The sequence below is a fragment of the Agrilus planipennis genome, unplaced genomic scaffold (genome assembly GCF_000699045.2).
Source record: "Agrilus planipennis isolate EAB-ADULT unplaced genomic scaffold, Apla_2.0 scaffold118, whole genome shotgun sequence".
NCBI classification, from domain to species: Eukaryota; Metazoa; Arthropoda; class Insecta; order Coleoptera; family Buprestidae; genus Agrilus; species Agrilus planipennis.
The window spans coordinates 750,926-770,992 of record NW_020438955.1 but is presented as its reverse complement, the minus strand read 5'-3'; the positions used below and the strand labels follow the sequence as shown (position 1 = coordinate 770,992).

Below are 20,067 nucleotides of genomic sequence, written 5' to 3'. Positions count from 1 at the left end.
GATACCGGCGGCAATTTTAATGTATGTAAAACGCAATTGCGGGCCAATTCGTCAGGTAAACATGAGTGACGCGATAAAAGGAACTTTCGAGAAGTTTCCGAAAATAATCGGAAATATTCCACAACCGAATAAGTAGTAAAATCGACCAGCATCTGACGTGAGATAATCGATAAACAACAATTGATATAAATAGTACGCGAACAAAGTAAAAATTTATTAAAAATTCAGCGATATAAATAATCGTTTGTTAGATATTTAAATAACTGTAAATGGTGTGATGCTATATTTAAATGTTACCTAAAAAGTTGTTAAGTACGTACACTATTTATGTGAACCACTTACTGTATCTGTAGTAGGACTGCATTCTAACCCCTGTATCACTTAAGGTAATGATTTATTTTCGATTTACAAATGGTACAAAAGTTGCAAAAAAATACAAATAGTTACACTCACGATCAATGCTTTCTTTACATACATTTGTTGTTTATGCCTATATAAAACAACAACATAAATGATATTTAAAGCACTAGACTACTTATTATTTAAGACGTTCTGTAAAACATAGAATATGCATTGAATTTGGTGTTTTGTAATATTGTACAGGAATTGACACCTGAAAATTTAAGTTTCTATTTACAACATATACTTAAATTACAACTTACACCTAATTATAAATAGCATTTGCCTGTAAGTAAACGAAACTTAAACCGAATACGTACGCAAATATAAAGCTAAACCGCTTTTTTGCAAGTTTCCTCTCAAAAAGATATTTAATTGAAATTTTTCTGAGCAACAAAAATCGGTATATGTATTGTAAATTACTAGTATTGACAATTTTATTTTACTCGGAAAGTACTCTTTAGCCATTCGCATACAAATCTCTGCAAATTTTAATAACTATATTTTTAATTTTCTTCATTTTAGAGGTACACTAATTAGTATATACAGTGTTTTGTTATGAAAAATGCTATCCCATTTTTTTAATCCACATAAAAACTAAATCCGCTGCCATTTTAATCATTTTATAATGATTTATAACGAAAAGTATTTAATCGATAAAATAAATAAACTGAATACACGTTGCGTACTATTCTAATAAAAGTTAAAAAAAATTTAACAGTAGGTACATATCTATTTATAAGTATAAATGCAATATTTTTGTACATTTCAGTTCTAGAGATTCAAATTTACCTAATCGTATTTCTAAAATACGCGAGCAAGAAACATCTGACTTCGATTTGAAGTCAAAATTTCACGTTTTGACTTGTGCTAGAATCGGCCGAACTCGCCTACTCGCGCAATATATAAAAAATGAGCTGGCTGAGGAATGTACTTTCAAAAGATCGTTTAAAATTTTAATATTCAACAATTTGGTTCTGTATTAAGTATAATTTACTCTCAATTATTTAACAGCAAAATGTTTGGTCAATTGATTAATTTATCCTATCACTAGCAATTTTGTAAATGCATACCGTGATATGTTAAGACTAACATTTGGACCATTTAAAAATTTTAGATAAGAATTCTGCTGCCTATGTAAACATAGATATATAAGTTAAAATTAATTAAAACTGCAGATGCTTATAGACATTTCAGTCTTAGCGAGTATTGTATTGTTACTGGTTAAATATAACCCTTATTAAAATTTCTAAAAAATATTCGTAAAAAAATGGACGTTACAGTTATTAAATCATCACAAACATTACCACTAAAATAAAGCAGACCATGAATGACAATTTGTTCGTTGTTGAAGCGGCATTAACCCATCTTAGGCCGGGGTAGTTAATGTTGGGGGTTGAAATTTCTGCGGACGTACAAATGACACATTCAATTACTATAATTTATTGAATATCAAACATTTAATAAGTCCACAATGACACATTCTGTACTTCAATGTCCACAATTACGTATTTATGTATAGAAATAGATAAGTTGTCATTTTACTTCTCGAAAGCATTTTTCCTCTTAAAAATATTTGCTTCTTGTAATCTTTTTCTATAATATCATTGACTTAACATAAAAATGAAGTGGTGAATTGAAATACTCATTATTATTCCAATTAAAAAAAAAAACAAAAATTTAGTGGAGAAATTACTTACCTACCTGTTATTTTAGAAAAGTTTATATATATAATATGTANGAAAAATTAATGTAATAAAAAAAGTACAAATCACCAATTGTAATGTCTTCATAGTTTTCTTCTAAATACACTTTAAACTAAAATTTGCACATTTTTCCGGCAATCAAAACGGACTTATATTAATCAAGGACCGCACAGCGTTCGCAAATGGCATCATTATCCGAAGCGCACTTATTCTATAGTTATTTTATGGAATATGATTGCATATTTTACCTTCATTAAGCTAAGTCAACTAATCGGCACTGACCATAATAAAATAAAATTTATATTAAATATGAAACTATTTTAGGGCGTAGGCCTACGTACGGCCCTTACATCTGCAAACGACGTGCGGGATTCAGTTATTTTAAATAAATTATCCATAAGATGTAATAAAATTTTAAGACCTGTGTAGTGGCAGATCAGAAACCTGATTTTAATTCATTTTTAAAGATGTTCTTTTTGTTTCAATAATCTCTATAAACATTTCTAGCACTGCATACTTTAGATAAAAATTTAATAATTTTTCATTAAAATGACATGCAGGCAAAAAATAAGTTTATCCTTAGTGGAACTGAAGCTGGGGGAGCTAGTCAACCAACCGGTTGATTTTGATGAAAATGAATCAATTTGCCTAAACGAATGAGACTTACCTGAAGAAAAGAACCAGGAGAGCAGACAAAATAATGAATTCGCTGGCCGTTACAGCTGCAACACCGCTATAATATCGTGCTTGGCCACAGGCAGGAGGGCATACAGGAATGACAGTTTCTACATTAAAAAAAAGAAACGAAAATCGTCTACTGTAGCCCAACATATTACTTACATACGTACAACTTAACGAACAGCACCGTACAAAAAATTGGAAATATGACACAAATGTAACAATATTTATACAAGAGGGAAGCTTTCGACCTTCCACCTCGTCCCGACCCCCCTTCAAGAATAATAGTTACATCAAATTTTATGAGGAAATCGAAACTTTTAACATTATTTTCTTTTTATATTCCATTTACTTTTATCATTAATGCAAGTAATTCCAATTTTCCTGACGGTACTGTACATCAAACTAAAAAGGACAGGAATAGGGACATGCAAGTTTACAAATGTATCTTCTAGATTCCTAGTAGTTTGATTTCTTTATGAATCAATATATTAAATTTAATTTGGGCTGATTTTACAGTTTTCATTCGTAGCGGTTTGTTTTTAATTTAGAAAAGAAAAGATCTTCAATTGACTTGATTTTTTTTTTTTTTTACTTAATAGTTGATAAGCAAAGTGAATTCATCTACTGTTTTCAGTAAACATTACATTAGAATGCAATAATACGAAAGATATTAATATTTTTTGCTTTGCCCTTTGTACTTAAAAGTGGAAGAATAAATGCAATATTTCTTGTATATTTCAGTTCTAAAGACTCAAATTTACTTAATCGTATTTCTAAACATTCGACTTCGATTTTAAGTCAAAATAGAGGTTATAATTTTGCGAGAGTTCAATGACTTTTGAGTTAGAATCGGCCGAATGCGCCTACTCGCGCGATAAATAAAAAAGTGAAAAAATTGAACTACACAAAGGAAGAATAAAGATAATTAATGTAAAGAAGTTTTACGTGTTGCACTACAGAACGCTTATGTATGTAGAAGCTTAGACAGTTATTAACTACATCAATACGACTACAATAATTGTAAATAATTTATAGTTGTAACACTACTAATTAAGTACCTGAATGTGAAAAAATAGATTAACAAAATCATGTCGTGAACAATAAATCAAGCACGAATGCGTTTATACTTAAATAATATCAAGTTTGTGTTGTACTGCACATTTATAAAAAATGAAACAGCGGCAAAAGATGTTTTTCTGATGTTTTTGTTTTTAAAAGTCGGTTTTCATTTATTTTGTTTGACTAAAATATGTATTATTAATGTTAAATAAAATTTTATGTGTATTCTGTTTTGTATGCCCGATACAATTTTGTACAATAGAAAGAAACATAAAAAAATTTAAATCAAGGGCTACTTAATAACCTACCTGTCCCCCCCTTCCTTTTTGGAACTTTTTACGAGTTGGCAAACAAAAACAAAATAAGAAAAATGACACTTACCAAATAAATTAACGTAGGCTTCGTCAGAGCCCAGTTTATTGGCTGCTTTACACATGTATTGTCCATACTGACGTTTTTCGATTGTGATGACGCGAATTGTGGTGTCGGTGAACTCATCAGCCGTTGCGAAATGCGATATACTGAAAATAAGAAATGCCACTTTAGTCTTTCTGCGACTGAGCGGGGTATTTTAGGCGCCCCAGATGCGTTTCTCTATTTTTTTTTCCTTCCATGTGATCCAAGAAAATATATTACCAAATCCCTTCTTACTACAACTATCCAACTTAAATTCAATTTTCCACGAAAAACTAAATTAATCGAGCGGAGTACCTCCCATAATATTCTAAAAAAATATGTCCCAAAGACCTTTTTTGCAAAATTTGGCAAAAGAGTTGAATTGTAACTGCCTTAATTATTTAGATGGATCAATGGGCAGGAAACCTTATACGTAAATTTACATTAAATTGTTTAAAAATTAACTAACTAACAATAAAAAAAGAAATAAATAAATATAATCGAGGAGACAAAAGGACAACTCATGAAACTAAAACTGATAAGAAACAGAAAATAAATACAGACAAAAAGAGAATAAGACCAATAAAGAAAAATAAATGAAATAAAAAAATTGAAGAACAAAAAAAAACAGAAAACAAACGAAGTAAAAACAAGAAATAATAGACCAATAAGCATACCTGTAGTGCTGATTGTTTGACAATTGAATACCATCTTTGTGCCAGGTGATGGCAGGTGGAGGGTAGGCTTCTACGTGACATTCAAGATCCATGTCGTACTGCAGAGCTTGACCCAACCTCGGCCTAGGTGCAGTGACCACTGGTTTGAATTCAACCTCCACGGCAATATTTCCTGAAAGCAACATATAAAATATTAAAACTATACATTTCAATTTGAATTATTATTTTTTTTTAATAACTTATTGGTTTTCTTACTTCTAGCCCCCCTTCCGACACCATTCTCTGCAACGCAATAATATGTGCCCCTGTCTTCTTTGTGAATTTGTTTAATTTTCAATTTGTTTCCCCTGTATATGGAACCACCAGTTGGCAAAATTGCGTTGTTTTCCCTTCTCCAGGATATGCGTGGTGGTGGGTAACCCCCAGCATAGCATTCCAGTTCAACAGCTAAACCCAAAAAAGTGAATTACAATTGTTTTAAGGTGCACAACCTTTTGCTTTTCCTTTCTTTGTTTTAAGTATATATGACGTGTATTTATTTTATTTAATTAACGGTACAAACAAATGACCTAATTGAAAGCAGATGATTTACTATGATAAGTAAAAACAGGAATAATGTGTTTGAAAGAAATTATAATGCAATGATGTCTTTGAAAAACATTATAGACAAAACATTTGTTAAAAACCATTATCAGTATTAATTAAATAAACAAAGGTGTAATTTGGCAGATGTTTTCCAATTGACCTCTATGAGTTTTCATTTGTCTTTCTATCATTGTAAAAAGAAAGAAAATGTAATTAAATTGATAAAAAGACCTATGGCAAAAGAACTGTTTAATACATATTTTTTTTTAGAAGAAATTTTGACTATCAACTAAATGAAATGGAAAGAACAGTCTTACTCACCTTCATTTTCAGAAACAACAATGGACCTGGTTGAATTGTCAGATATAAAAGGAGGTCTTCGTACTTGTAATTCGACTCCGGCAGTTATTTTATTTGAAATCGTTAAAATAATTTGACACTGATATGTTCCAGCATCAGTTTCTTGAATATCTTTTATTTGTAAGGTGTATGTTGAACTAGCCTACAAAAAAAAAAAAGAAAAACAATTAAATAACAGACAAAGATAAAAAACAGCTGAACAAGTTTTAACAATTAAAACAAAAAATGCAATTTAAGTGCAGCTATTGGCGCCAGAAGTATATAAACATCTCCCATTCAATAAATATACAAATAATTAGCTTGGAAAATTAAATAGCAATTTACATTCTTGAAATAAATGAAGTAAAATAAAATGTTATCATACTTATTATGTAAATGATAAATGCGCTTTAGTTGCAAATATTAGCAAATTAAAATAACAAGCATCAAGTAAACAGCAATTAATTATTGAGAGGTCAAGAATAAATTATGATAGGTACTAAATAAGGTCAATTATCAAAGATTATTCAGTTTACTAAGTTCTTGATAAATATTAACTTAATTGTTTACCTGATCATAACGTAATGCAAATCGAGAATCATATATTATCAAGGAACTACCAGTTGAAATGGGCACATAAGAACCCTGTGAATCAACTTTGACCCACAAAACTGGGTAATCTTGGGCATATTGAACAGAACAGTGCAATTCTACTGTACTCCCAATGTCCTTTATTTGTTCCTGAGATATGTAAGATATTGTCGGAGATCTCTGTGCATCGACTAAAAAACAAAAATTCAATCAAAAATCTAACTAACTTATTTCTACACAATACCTTCGAATCATTATATTATTATAAAAACTTTATTACACTGAATAGTGAAGTTGGTAATTAGTCAAATAATTTACTTTTTGCAATCGGTTTAATTTATGCAGTATATTTTATTAGACTACAAACAAAGCAAACAAAATACGTAAACAAATAAATACTATACACAACCTGCTGTGGCTTGTTTAGGTTAAGAAAACATTTATTATCATGTTACGGAGATAAAACTGTGAGATATTGCGACAAGCAGAGATAACGCTTACCTGTAGAGTAAAATATAACCCCTATAAAAGCGCCAAACACAAACGATATCACAGTATTAGCCGCCATGTTAGTTTAAAAACCACACCTTTGTGATTAGTAAAAGGTGAGCTCACAACACACAACACTCAAAATATCTAACTCTAATAACCTGCAACGAGCAACGCTGTAACTACAGGACACCAACGATATTATGAGGAAACTACGCAAACACACACAGGTGTTCAGTGATTAGGAGCCCGTTACAATTTTTTATAGTTTATACAATCTATGATTTATACGTATTATTAGAAGTAAACAACAACAACAGTAACCGCTGCTACTGATTGTTGGCAGAATTCTGACTGAATGAGAAGGCGTGCGTTTGATCTAAAGCGTCTAAAGAACTCGTCGTTCCTAACACGCGGCCTGAACGAAAATGAGAAACAGGAAATATATTATGTAGCTGCTACAACAAAGTTAAATAACACTTTAATTGCCTTTATCGCAGCTATTTCGCTTAGGTTAATTATTATTAAGATCACTGACTCGGCAGTACAAAAACTCTAAAGCGAGATGATTGTTTTAATGAATTCTGAATGAGTGACTCATAATTCATTCAAAAAAATGTATAGGCTACTGTTGAGCGCTATAATACTTAACTCGTAGCTGATGTTTTTTTCATTTCGGCATCTGAATGGGGAAGGATGACAGCAACAAAAAGGGGTTATCATCATCATCACAATTGTAGGGTGGTCAGTTCCAAGACTGGTTGGACAAGAAAAAAATTAAAAAAGAAACTTTTGATGCTTCATTTCCACTAGTTATTAATGCTGATGGGCAGGCAGTCCCTCCTGATTAGGTCAGAAGGTAGAGTGGTCCTTTTAGGAATCGTGGGAATGCGTTGGGGTTGGTTTGGATGAGAAAGAAGAATCGGACGATATGAAAGCAGAAGAGAGTAAATGATTATCTGTGGAAGATTACTGCCCCAACATTTGCCTAATGTTAAGTGATCCAAGATAACCACAGAAAATCTTGGACCAGGGCAAACGGGCCCGGAATCGAACCGGTGCCCTCCCGAATTCTAAACAGTGATCTAAACTTCTGGGCCATGCTGCTCGGTTGTTGGACATTCACCTCCATGAGCCGATCCTTGGATTTCCTCAAAATTCAACTTCCATAGCGCCCTCTGTTCTCTCTCTCAGCTTATACTCATTATTTTTAACATTCTCAAAGATATTTTTATTATCTGCTGATAACCAGAGATCATGTAGAGGATCTTTTTATTAAAAACGACTCGACCCTGTGTCATTCTTTGTTTTATATCTCTACCACTCCTTTGATCCCAAATTATCTGACTTCCCAAATACCGAAAATTTTCGTCCCCTGTTTTTATATTAGTTCACTCCCTCTTTTCCCCTCCTTTTTATACCGGCTTGTTTTACTTTTATTTATTTTCGTCCCATATTCTTTTGTCAATACCGCTTCTAATCCGTTTAAGGTTATCTCCAATGTTAACACTGCGATATCATTTGCAAATCCCATGATAACTATTTGCCCATGCATATTTATTTCTAATGTTGTCATGTCTTTAATGATATATTAATGACTAATGGCGCCTTAGTATGTAGATTAGCAAAATGTGCATCCTTAGCTGAATCTCTTCCAACTGTTTAATTCTAGATAGGGGTCACAAAATGGAATCCGTTTTTTAGGAGTTTAAACACAACCAGCAAACAACAGGATGCTATATCCGTTTCTGGTTATAATCCGCACTCAACCGAGTCATGGAAATTATAATAGTTTTTAATGTAAAACAATAATAACAAAATTGTAAGTTAGTTACATAATACCATAAATGGATTCACCCAATTAATCTTATTTGCAATGAATGTTCTTTCTTTCTCCTTATCATTTAACTAATCGCAACTGGTCCGCTTCGCTGACCCTTTCAGCCTTTCAGAGGTTGAATTTTTTGAAGTGCCGAAATAAGTCTTTGAATAATTCCGAGCATTAAGAACACGCTTGAAATAAGTCTGACCACAAAACAAAAATGTCCCATACAAGCTTTGTCACTTCTTTTCATTCTTTTGGGAGTTGAATTTCGAAATATCTTTCCTTATTCCTTGACTACATCAAAAAAGAAACCCCTATGCAAAATTTCGACTATAATCTAGGTCCAAGAGTTTATCCTGAGTTTCAGGTCAGTGAGTCAGGACTATTACTTTTATGATGTACATAGAATAGATAAAGGTACGATACCCAGGTGGATGACGTTTATATTACATCAGAGTCAAATATTGTACGTTTAGAGCATACTGCGCCATCGTAGAGCGAGTAGCTGCACTATAGGTACGTGCAATTGAACTTGAGAAAGATTTACAGCCACATTCATTACAATAACAGTAAACAGTGTTTATCAAAACCAAAACAGACACTTCTAGATTGCCGGAGTTTTATTGATCATTTGATCAGAAAATTTTGGCCTTAGATTAACAAAAATTGCCGTTGACTTATAAATTCAAAATCGTCTAAAAATTGTCCGATTCAGTTCACAAAATTCCTACAAAGTGATATCCGTCTTCGAGAGAAAATTACAGATTCATGTGTTAGGTGATCAAGCCAAATAATTAGAAATAAAATTATTAGTCTTCGCGTTTTATAAATTAAACGGCATTAATAAATAAATAAGTTGTGGGTGGTTTTCTTCGAACTTCAGTTTTTAACAACAATTGGTGAAGTACCTACGTCGGTCTTTTTGGTCTAGTAGGTTCAAAGGTGTGGTAAAAAAATGTCTAATAGAAATATCGCTGAACAGGAGTCAAAAATTCGAGATTCCTTGTTTGAATTTGTTAAAAAGCAAATACCTGACGCTGACTTGAATCTAATTGATGAAATTGTTTTATCTTATGTTGTGGCCATCTTAGAAGACGTAAGCTCTGATCCAGTATTTGATGTTGAAGGTAAATATTGCTTCTCATTTTAGTACACGCGAAATTATACTGCTTTATTTATACTACATTTAGTTGACACACATTTATGTGTACAGAGTGATGATCGAAGTAATTGCCATTTAAACATGGCTGAATAATTATTATAATACAGCAACAAAGTAACGGTACCTATTGTTTTATGTTGATAACATTTTCAGCATTTTGTGAAATGATGAGCGCATATTTTCCTGAATTTGAGTCATTAAATCATGCAACTATTTGTGAATGGATGTTCGATTTAGCTGCAAAATTGCAAGCTGGTGAGCCGCAAGAAAAAAAAATTCACGAAGTGGAATTGTCGCTTCCAGAAGTGGTGCCCGTTCAAAAGCCTAGGTATTGCCGTAATATGTAGTCATACCTTGATGCTTTTTGCATGATGCGCCCACTTCTATAAAAAATCTAGCATGTTTTCTTTTCTTTTTATTCATGATATTATGTTGAGTAGTTAGAATTAGAGAAAATATAGCACTACATCCAATATGGCGGCACGGTTTGTTAATAGAGGCATTCAGTATGGCGGCAGAAGCTTCAGTTGTTCTCCTTAAACGCCTGAGGTTACCTAATAAGTTACCTAGAATTATCACTTGTTTCAGTATGTCTGTTGCAGTGGGTTTGTATGGTGACGTATGTAACGAAGGCCACTTTTGTTTTAGATATCAAATAAATTCCGAAAATTATGATAGACCGCGACGTATGCACCATCTGTCAGAAAATAGTGACGGTTCAACTGACGGTTCAGTCTGTGATTTTTCTGATGAAATTGACAATCTTCAAGAGATGTTCCCTCACGTCTGTTCATTAGAGGTAAGTTAAGTAACTCCGGGGAAGCCCCCAAGTCCCCAATTTGTTTTCAATTGCTACAGATCAAACATTGCATTGCCATTGCATGTGGAGACATAGAAAGGGCGTCCCAGATATTAATCCATCGTCAGGAAAGTGGTCAGTCCATTACATCCAACGGATCCGTAACTTTGCATCTATCAAAGCCCCAGGCCATCGACGATCAAGAGCTCAAAAATCGCATCATCGAAAGGTATTCGTATATTGACAGGGAGTCAGACGTGAAGGAGCACAGACCTGTTGCTCCCAAAGTCGAACCGAAAAAATTGATTCGATACAGGGACAACAAGATTGTGAGCCTCAAAGGCGAAAGGTACACGGAGGTCAAGAAGGGCGAAGACGTAGACGACGTATCATTAAAAAAGAACAAAAAAAGCCACTCTCCGTAACCAACAACATGCAATTGCAATGATGCTTTCTCGGTAACGTTACACATTGTTTTCGATGTCGAAAGTTTAAAGATATTTATTTTATCTTTGCTTATGGCATTATCCAAATTCTTTTGGAGGCCTCACGGCCTTCTACTATTATATTTCTGTTTAGTACTCATTCCATTCTTGAATTTATCCAAGAAACTCGAGTTATTACCTACCAAATATTTCACTGCAATATGTTCATTTAGGTTTAAGCGAAAGTACCTTTATTACTTATACGTATTATTATTGATATTTATCAATGTGAAGACCATGATTTTCGTATGCATATTATTTTTTTGTATAGTTCCTTTTTTCGTAAGTCTTATTAAAAAGACGGAGAAGAACGTTTTGTTGCCATGTTGCATTGTTGTCGCACAATCGTATTATCTATGCACTCTAAATGGCGACATGGTGATTTTGCAACATTCTGTCGTACATTTCCATGTTAGTGATAGTAATAGTTCTTCCTGTGTCCTCTGTTGTCCCGAAGGAACGGTCGTATTATTATTGAAAATCCGAGCGAGTTGTGGAAGCCGAAAACGCAGAAGAAAAACGAAAATCGGTCATTCGAGTTTTTCTCCCTCTCCTCCCCCTTCTCCTCCTCTCTCAATTCCTCCGTTCCGTCAAAAGTACGTCGACAGGTCACTTTTGTTGTTAAGGTTGCGTGCGAATGTTCCGGAAGTCCCTCGTATTTATCTCAACGTATGTCTTAGATTTAAGGGCGTTTCTGTGTCATATTGTAATAGACTACTCATTAGTCGTTTTAAATGTCTGACAGGCTCGTTAGGGTGTATGTATACAAGTGTTCGCTTTAAAAACTAGCCATAAGGAGCAAGTGTTGGGCACAGATATTCCTTTCCATCTATAAGTGAAAAATCCTATAAATGTTGTCACATACCTATTTCACGTGCAGTAACTGCATTTTAACTTGATATTAGTTTAATTAATGGCACTTTTGGTTCGAAAGATGCAGTATTTTGACGTCATGATTACTAATAACGTTTAACCAACCACACGAACGACGTAGAACTGAATCGTAACTAGCGAATAAGTCTAAGTGTACCTAACGGTTATGTTGGTACTGCGTTGCGTTGTTGTCGATGGACTGCCATATTGCGTTAATGTTAACGTTTATTGTTTCAATTCGTTTTTATATCTAGTTTTCTATGTCCAAGTTGCAATGGGATTATGGTACAATACTGTCAATTTCAGTTGTTTAATTAAACAATTAGTTATAAGAATAAACGAGAAGGTTAGGTCTTTATCGTACATCAAACATTCAGTTTGACAACGCTGACAATTATCTGTCATGCAAAGTCGATTGCTTATTGGTTAGGTATGCATGCATACACATGGATGCAGTAATGGAGATAGTTTGCTTTGTACTCAAACCCTTCATCGCTATTTTGTTATTAATTTGTTCACTAGGGTTTCTATGTCTTTTTATTCCTTTGTTCCATTAGTTACAACCTGTACAGCTCCTAATTAGTACATGCGTTACATTTTGTTTCAATCAGCAACTTTAAATGTATTATGGTGGCCAACGTCGGCCATGTAGATTTTTTCGTGATGTCATACGTTCGATGTCAAATACAGTAAAAATTCATTCTTTAAATACCTTCTTTTTGGTATTCTTGTGGTTATTTAATCCTCTTAATGAATTTTTATTCCAAACTGTTTTGAGATATAAAATGTAGTTTCTATGTCATTTGCGATATAATTTGGTACATCCAATCATTTAACTGCGGCGCCATTTTTACTTCACCTAAGGCAACTATTAATCAATTTTGTTGTCTGTTACTTCAAAACGACTGCTTCATTTTGTATTAAAAGAAAATGGATCCCATAAATGTAGAATATGCAATGAATTTCAGTTCAACTTCAACATATTGTATTTATTACTAAATTTGATTATTATGCGATTCTTTGCAAAAAGCTTCAAGTTCAACACAATTTGACTACCAGTTAAAACAAAAAAGAGATTGAAGCAATTTATAGGTGAAAACGAATAAGAACTGTAGCACAACAACTTGCTCCATAGATGTGACACTAGATTTACACGTATATTATTATATTCATACGTTCACATACTTATTCTATAAGAGAAATACTAGTCAGTTTTCGAAAAAAAAAAGTAAAAACTGTTACGTGATGTGTTAATTACAATTAATTAATTAACTATAAGTACCTTTAACTTTTGTTCTCGTTGACAGTTCGAAACGTTTTATCACTGTGATTCTTTATAATGTACTGTATTAAAATTATGTATGATGTAAGGATAGGGTTAGTTTAGGTTGAAAAGTGAGCGCTGTTGCCGGACAGTACAAAATTTTGCAGTGTATGCCGTATTTTCTTTAAAATGTATATTTTCGTCTTAGGAAGAGTCGATTTTGCACTACAATGACAGTATGAATTTCGTTTGTATATTATGAGTGTATATAAAAGAGGTAAACTGTTTTTTTTTTTTAATATTTATTGTAATTTACAGAGACGTCGCCAAGGGCAGGGGCATGGGAACAATTGTTAATCAAACGTCATAGTGTTTAAATTGGCACCCCAAATTTTTTGTCTCATAGATTAAATGTCAATTCTTTTTTGTTTTTGGTGGATCTTTGCCTTTCTAATACGAATTGTAATAAATCCGTTGATTCAAATAAGTTTTTGACAACTATAACAGTTAATTTTCTCATGATTAAAGCATATAAAGTACCCCCAAATCTGTCTCCAAATCTTCATCGTGTTTTATAAACATTTATCATCTAGTCTTCTTATAAGAAATTGTTATCTATGTTATGTAAATTAATCTGTTTTTGGATAACTAATTAATTTCGGTCACGACTATTTGAAATGGGATTCGTTCTTGTGGACCCCCATAGATATTTCATCCACACCTCTAATTTTTGTATTCACTGACATGAATCCCTGGAATTTGTAGTCAACCCTTTACTGTTGCGGAAAAAGTCATAAAGTTACAAGAAACCCAGGAAGTTAATGCTTTAATTTACATATTGTGTTTATGTAGTAAACTTTACAAATTGTTTTTATTTTACCCCTTTGGCTGGTGACGTCTTTGGTAATTTATGCCACTAAATTTTATTGTGTAGTCTGGCAGCAATGTATTGAGCAACTGGTTCAGCTATGACTGAGGGCTGTAGGTATTGAGTACTGTAAGATTATTGTGACTCTGAAAATGTGAAAAACTCTATTATTGAATGTACAATACGTTTACACGTATTTATAATTTTATTTTGTTTACGTGTTCTCTATTTTTTTAAATTAATATAAACACTTTTTTGTTAATAAATACTTTAAAAGAACAACGTTATTTTCATTTTAATACCTAATTCCTCTTTTGAAGTAATTTTACAGTCATTAAATAACTCAGTAGAATTGGAAAAACTTCATTTCGAAAATGTTAAAAAGATCGTAGTGTTTTGATGGGGGGGGGGGTCCTAGGATAAGCCTATGCGAGACCATGTGAGTGAGGAGAGGTCAAATGGTCGCTAAATGAACACACAAAAAACAACATCTCTCCTCCAGCTAAAACGACTGGGGAACTACAAAGGTATATCGGGGATCGTGCAACAGTTGGTCTGAAGATGACGTATTTCCTGTGACAGAGAGTTCACAAGTTTGGCTAGCCCCAACATTTAATGTTTGAGATGGTTTTGAATAAGAAACTAAAATGAAAGCAAAATGTTTATGAAAATTTCATTTCAAAAATGTTAAAAAAAATGGGGTTGTTCTAGGGAGGGGTCCAAGAATAATCGTGTGGATGACCATGTGGGAAGGAGGGGTCGAAAGATAGCTAAATGAACACATATAAAACAACGTCCCTCCTCCAGCAAAAACGACTGGGGAACTACAAAGGTATATCGGGGATCGTGCAACAGTTGGTCTGAAGATGACGTATTTCCTGTGACAGAGAGTTCACAAATTTGGCTAGCCCCAACATTTATTGTTTGAGATAGTTTTGAATAAGAAAATAAAATAAAAACAAAATGCTTATGAAAATTTCATTTCAAAAATGTTGAAAAGATCGAGTTGTTTTAGGCAGGGGTCCAAGAATAAGCCTGTGGTAGACCACGTGAGGAGAAGGGGTCAAAAGGTAGCTAAATAAACACATATAAAACAACATCTCTCCTTCAGTTAAAACGATTAGGGAACTACCAAATGTATTAGGGAACGTGCAACATATAGACTAAAAAATGGGGTATATAAATTACTCTGCAATACATGTAATTCTATATACATAGGCCAAACTGGGAGAACGTTTAAGGATCGAATTAATGAACATTGTAAAATTATAATTATAAGTCTAATATTATGAACCATATAGAACAAACTGGACACAAGTCCGACAATAGGAAAAATGTAAAAATATTACATATAAAAGACAAAAGTACAAACCTAACAATTTTAAAGTCAATTGAGATAAGGTCACATCTAAATTCAAATAGTGAAATTGTAACAATCGAAATAGAGAATATTTACGATTCCCCTATTGTCAGAACGTGTGTAAAATATTTACACCCCCGTTTTACATCCCCCACGCTAAGCCAAAACAATACCTTTATTATTTAAGACCAAATTGTTGTTACTCAGTTATTAATCCTTCTTCTGAAGATGGCCTTGTAGGTCGAAACTTGTTAAGAATTTAATAAAAATTAAGTGAAAGTTTTCAAAAAGTGATTTTTTACCAAATATCATTATAGTAAAGATGACGTATTTCCTGTGACAGATAGTTCAAAAGTTCGGCCAGTCCCGACATTTGTTGTTTGAGATGGTTTTAAATAAGAAAATAAAATAAAAACAAAATGTTTATGAAAATTTCATTTAAAAAATGTTGAAAAGACTGAGTTGTTGTAGGCCGGGGTCCATGTGAGTGAGGAGGGGCCAAAAGGTGGCTTTGGGGTTTTTCATCATGTGTGGTTCTCATTATCGAGTGTCTACCTTATAAATACTCTTTCAGCTCTTTAGAAATAAAACGGTAGGTAATGAATTAAAAATATGGTACTTAAAAACTACTGCTGGTCAATACCAGCTTGATGTTTGATCGGAATTATTATTATTCGTAAAAAAACATCCACGATTTATACTTAAAAGTTTACACATCATCCATTTCAATGTGATTATAATAGAGAAAAGAACTCCCTGTATATTCGACCTTTCTTTTAATATCAATTCAGATTATTTTTCGTTGTAATTTTCCTGTTGCTGATAACCTTTTAGAGAGGACCCGACGCGAGAGTGTTGTTGAATTTTCGTGGTTTTGTAAATAAAAATATGTGCGTGTGTTGAAAAATGTCTAAAAATAAAAGAGATGTTTGATTGTGTAGTGGCGGGTTTTTACAACAGTATACGTGCATTGTTTTCTTTATCGTAAGAGAATGGAAAAAATTAATTTAAAACTTCAACAGCATTTGGACAGAGAGAGGGCAAAGAAAAACAAAGATTGGTATGTATAATTCGAACTATTGGGAAACGCAAAACACAAGAAATTGCAGTTGAACGTTTTGACAATGGCACTGCACCATTGGTGCATGCATATCCACAACTTTTTAGTTTTTAGTATTGTGCACTGTATACTATAGGGTGTTCATTGTTTCTTTTGCATTTTGTTTTGTTTTCCCACTCCCTGGGATGTTTCGGAATAATCGTGTATCTATAGTTACTGATTATGCATCCAATTCCTTCAAATTTTTCTGAAAGGTCTATCAACTTTCCTTTATTTATTTTCACTACCAGTTACTGTTTTTATGCATCAATAAATAATTACAAAGGTCATTCAAGTATGAACTGTACCTTGCTTTGCCATTCGCAATCGTATCTTGTACTAGAGATGAACCTTCTGATGGAATCCATCGTGTAATGCGTAAAACATACCATCCTGAAGTTTTTCGTAAACGAGGTCGTCAAATACTCACAAATTTTCACATGACTACGAGTACAATTTGGGGAAATAACTTTATTGTCATGTATCCAAATCTATGACTGGGTCACAAATGTTTTGAGAGTTCACGGCCGTGAAACTGTAAGTAATGAGAGAAGCAACATTGAAGAACAATCTGAGCTCTTCCTTCTAAATGGAAAAAACACTTCTTTGAGCAGTTTCTTTTCGATTATCGGACTGTGATTGCTGAGCTGGCCGTCAAGGGGGTCAATCAGAGATGCTATTCTTCTGCATGACAATGAGATAATACCCCGTACAGACATTTTGGTTTGGGACAAACTTGTCCAACTTCATTAAGAAGTCATGGAGTGTCATCCCCACAGTCCTGGCTTGTCCCTTTATGATTATCTTCTCTTTGAGCTGGTGAAAGAGACTAGACTCGCCATTGATTTCAGAGCGTTAACATGCTCCCAATGCTTTTATGAAGAAGGTATTCACGAAATCGTCAAACGTTGCGAAGAATGTGTAAAATTCAGGGAACTATCCAGAAAATTGTTCATTTTCAGTTTGAGGCAATAAATAAAATAATGGACATGAGCTGCTCCAGTTCATGTTTGATTCACCTTCGTATCATCCAATGATAAGTGTTTCTTTTACTTTATAGATGGCCCCATACGTACAATTAACAGTAAATTAAATCTATTTTGAATGTATAGATGGCGCTATGAGTACCGGTAATAGCAAAAATATGTACATTATACAACTATAGCTAGCAGGTGTCACCTCTCGTGCCAAAATTAGTAGGGATTAAACCTGGCAGATGGCGATATTTGTACCGTTTAAAGGAAGATTCCTTATGTATATCTCTTATCTATGACTGTAACATGCTACTGCAAAGATATAATGAATCATATATCTAATCAAACAGTTTTGTTAAATAGCTTTTAATTGCCCAATAAGAATTATTCGTTCTCTTTGTTTGCACAGATGGATTATGATGGAAAAGCACCAGATTAAAGATATTATATTATATTTAAAAACAAATTTTTAGTTGTTGCAAATAAATAAAACGCAAATAGGAAGTTCCGTGGATTTCGAAACGTTGCCCATTACTTAGATTTTTAACATTTATATATTTTCACAATCCACTGATAAATAAATAAATGCTCCGATATAAATTGTTCATGGTTATACATATGTATTTTTTATTTTGTAATAATAATAGAAGATGATAACGTAGTGAAACGCAGATTTTTTTCTTATACATATACCCAGTTCAATAACAATAACGTTATCTGTCTGCCTAAAAGGTTTTTCTTGTTTATTTCCGTTTTAACACTGTCTAGATGAGTTAATGTTATTTTTGTCTCGCGGAATGTAGGCGTGCAATAAATAATAATAACTAATTTAAAAGAAAAGTGTTTAATAAAGTGTTGCTTTCTTTTTCAACAAAACAAGTGTGTTAAAAGTACGATAAAAAATAAAAAGTAATGGACATCTCTATTAGTTCATCAACAATCACAGATTCTGGTGACGAAGACAGCAGTTATTTTTTTCCTCAGTTACCGCACATTATCAGAAACAGGTAGGTAACTGCTGGGTGCTGCATGGGGGTAGGAATCGCAAATGTTTCCAAAACATCCGTATTTCTTGAAATTATTAGAAGTAGCGATTTGAAACTTTCATTTTCAGTTTTATTACTACCGAATGCAGTTATTTTTAATTGTTTACAATAAATACAATATTATGACTAATAAAACAATTTAAAAAACTAGCCCAGATCTCTACCGGATTCTTGTTCCTTATGTCTATATAAAGTGCCACCGAAATCAGTTTAGTTTTCAAAGATTTAAAGTAAATGAATTAAAACACTTGGCAAGTTTCACAATGTTTAATGGTTTAAACACCGAATCGATCGTCAGAGAAATATATTAACATTGTGAAACTTGCCAAGTGTTTTAATTCATTTGCTTTGCTTTTATAAAAATTTTTCACCAAGTGCCAAGCGAATCTACAATTTCAAATATTTCAAAGATTTGGTCAGATTTAGCCGCTCAGACGACCACTGACTATAATAGGAGTAATATTTTATCAGTTTGGATTTTTTAAGCTTTATAAACATTCTATAGAAAGTACTCATGTATATCTTGCCTCTAAAAAATGCTGTTTTTCGTCGACTTACGTTTTACAACTGGTCTCCTCGAAAACCTTTTTATTGTGACGAAATAGCAGACGGCCTACGTCTACCCTGAAGGTCCATTCTAAATGTTAGTGAAAGAATTTTTGAATTCGGATGAGTAATTTCCGAGACAATTAAATCAGTTATTTTCTTCGATATTTTTGGTGTATTATAATCAGGAGAAGGTATAGCTAGTCTGTGCAAAGTAAGCATGGGCTTCAACAAGGATTTAATTGTAGTGGATAACATTTCAACCATTAACTCTGCTTACTTTTTGGCTTGGATAGGGCTGGAGATAAATAGCCAAAATGTTGTACAAATGTAATTATATTAATGAAAAATAAGCAAAATTGCCATTAACATACACTTGCTTACAAAATCAATTCACTGTCGTTCACTCAATATATAAAAGAAAATGTTGATTGCCTATTCATAGTGGCTGGTGGATAGGCTGCTCCATCGATCTACACAGTGGTGCAAGGTGGTGAGTTCTACCAGAAAGCGCTCCTCGGTGGGTGGTAGTGGTTGTGCGATGGTAGGCCATAAAACTTTCAGGTGTTTCATTCCTACCACCTACTAACGCTGGTGGTACGGTAGTCTCTCCAGATTAGACCATTGCTTAGCATTCGGGAGGACGCCGGTTCGATTCCGGGTCCGTCTGCCTTGGTCCAAGTTTTTCTGTGGTTTCCATGGATCACTTAGGCAAATGCTGAGGCAGTAATATTCCACAGATAATCTTTCACTCTCTTCTGTCTTCATTTCGTCCGTCTTATCTTTCTCACCCGAACCACCACCCACCCATTCCCACGATTCCTGAAAGCAGGCTGAAGAGGGC

At 33.3% G+C, this 20,067-nt stretch overlaps 4 protein-coding genes across 5 annotated transcripts in view; 2 read left to right on the top strand and 2 right to left on the bottom strand.

Annotated features, from left to right (window-relative positions):
- Positions 1-375: 375 nt before the first annotated feature.
- LOC108738945 (lachesin) lies at positions 376-7,380 on the bottom strand. The gene is made up of 8 exons (XM_018472575.1): positions 6,935-7,380; positions 6,413-6,624; positions 5,825-6,005; positions 5,174-5,365; positions 4,919-5,090; positions 4,227-4,366; positions 2,773-2,890; positions 376-1,804 (listed from the first exon to the last, which is right to left on the bottom strand). Exons 1-8 carry the CDS (start codon positions 6,999-7,001, stop codon positions 1,783-1,785), a joined length of 1,104 nt encoding a protein of 367 aa, XP_018328077.1. The 5' UTR covers positions 7,002-7,380; the 3' UTR covers positions 376-1,782.
- Positions 7,381-9,309: 1,929 nt separating this feature from the next.
- On the top strand, positions 9,310-14,163 carry LOC108738946 (CUE domain-containing protein 2). The gene is made up of 4 exons (XM_018472576.1): positions 9,310-9,874; positions 10,063-10,237; positions 10,558-10,708; positions 10,768-14,163. The coding sequence occupies exons 1-4, from the start codon at positions 9,703-9,705 to the stop codon at positions 11,131-11,133; spliced, it is 864 nt and encodes a 287-aa protein (XP_018328078.1). The 5' UTR covers positions 9,310-9,702; the 3' UTR covers positions 11,134-14,163.
- Positions 14,164-14,172: 9 nt separating this feature from the next.
- Positions 14,173-20,067, bottom strand: part of LOC108738947 (odorant receptor 4-like) — a 39,052-nt gene continuing 33,157 nt past the window's right edge. Inside the window, exon 6 of the mRNA XM_018472578.1 lies at positions 14,173-14,344. Within this exon, the coding sequence (XP_018328080.1) occupies positions 14,297-14,344 (48 nt within the window). The 3' untranslated portion in view covers positions 14,173-14,296. The remainder of the gene's footprint in view (positions 14,345-20,067) is intronic.
- Positions 16,469-20,067, top strand: part of LOC108738943 (P protein-like) — a 30,256-nt gene continuing 26,657 nt past the window's right edge. The window contains exon 1 of one of the 2 annotated variants that reach the window (XM_025974975.1): positions 16,469-16,618. In XM_025974975.1, the coding sequence (XP_025830760.1) occupies positions 16,551-16,618 (68 nt within the window). In that variant the 5' untranslated portion in view covers positions 16,469-16,550. Of the gene's footprint in view, positions 16,619-18,422; positions 18,639-20,067 lie in introns of those variants that run through there. The other variant, XM_025974974.1, reaches the window with a different exon arrangement.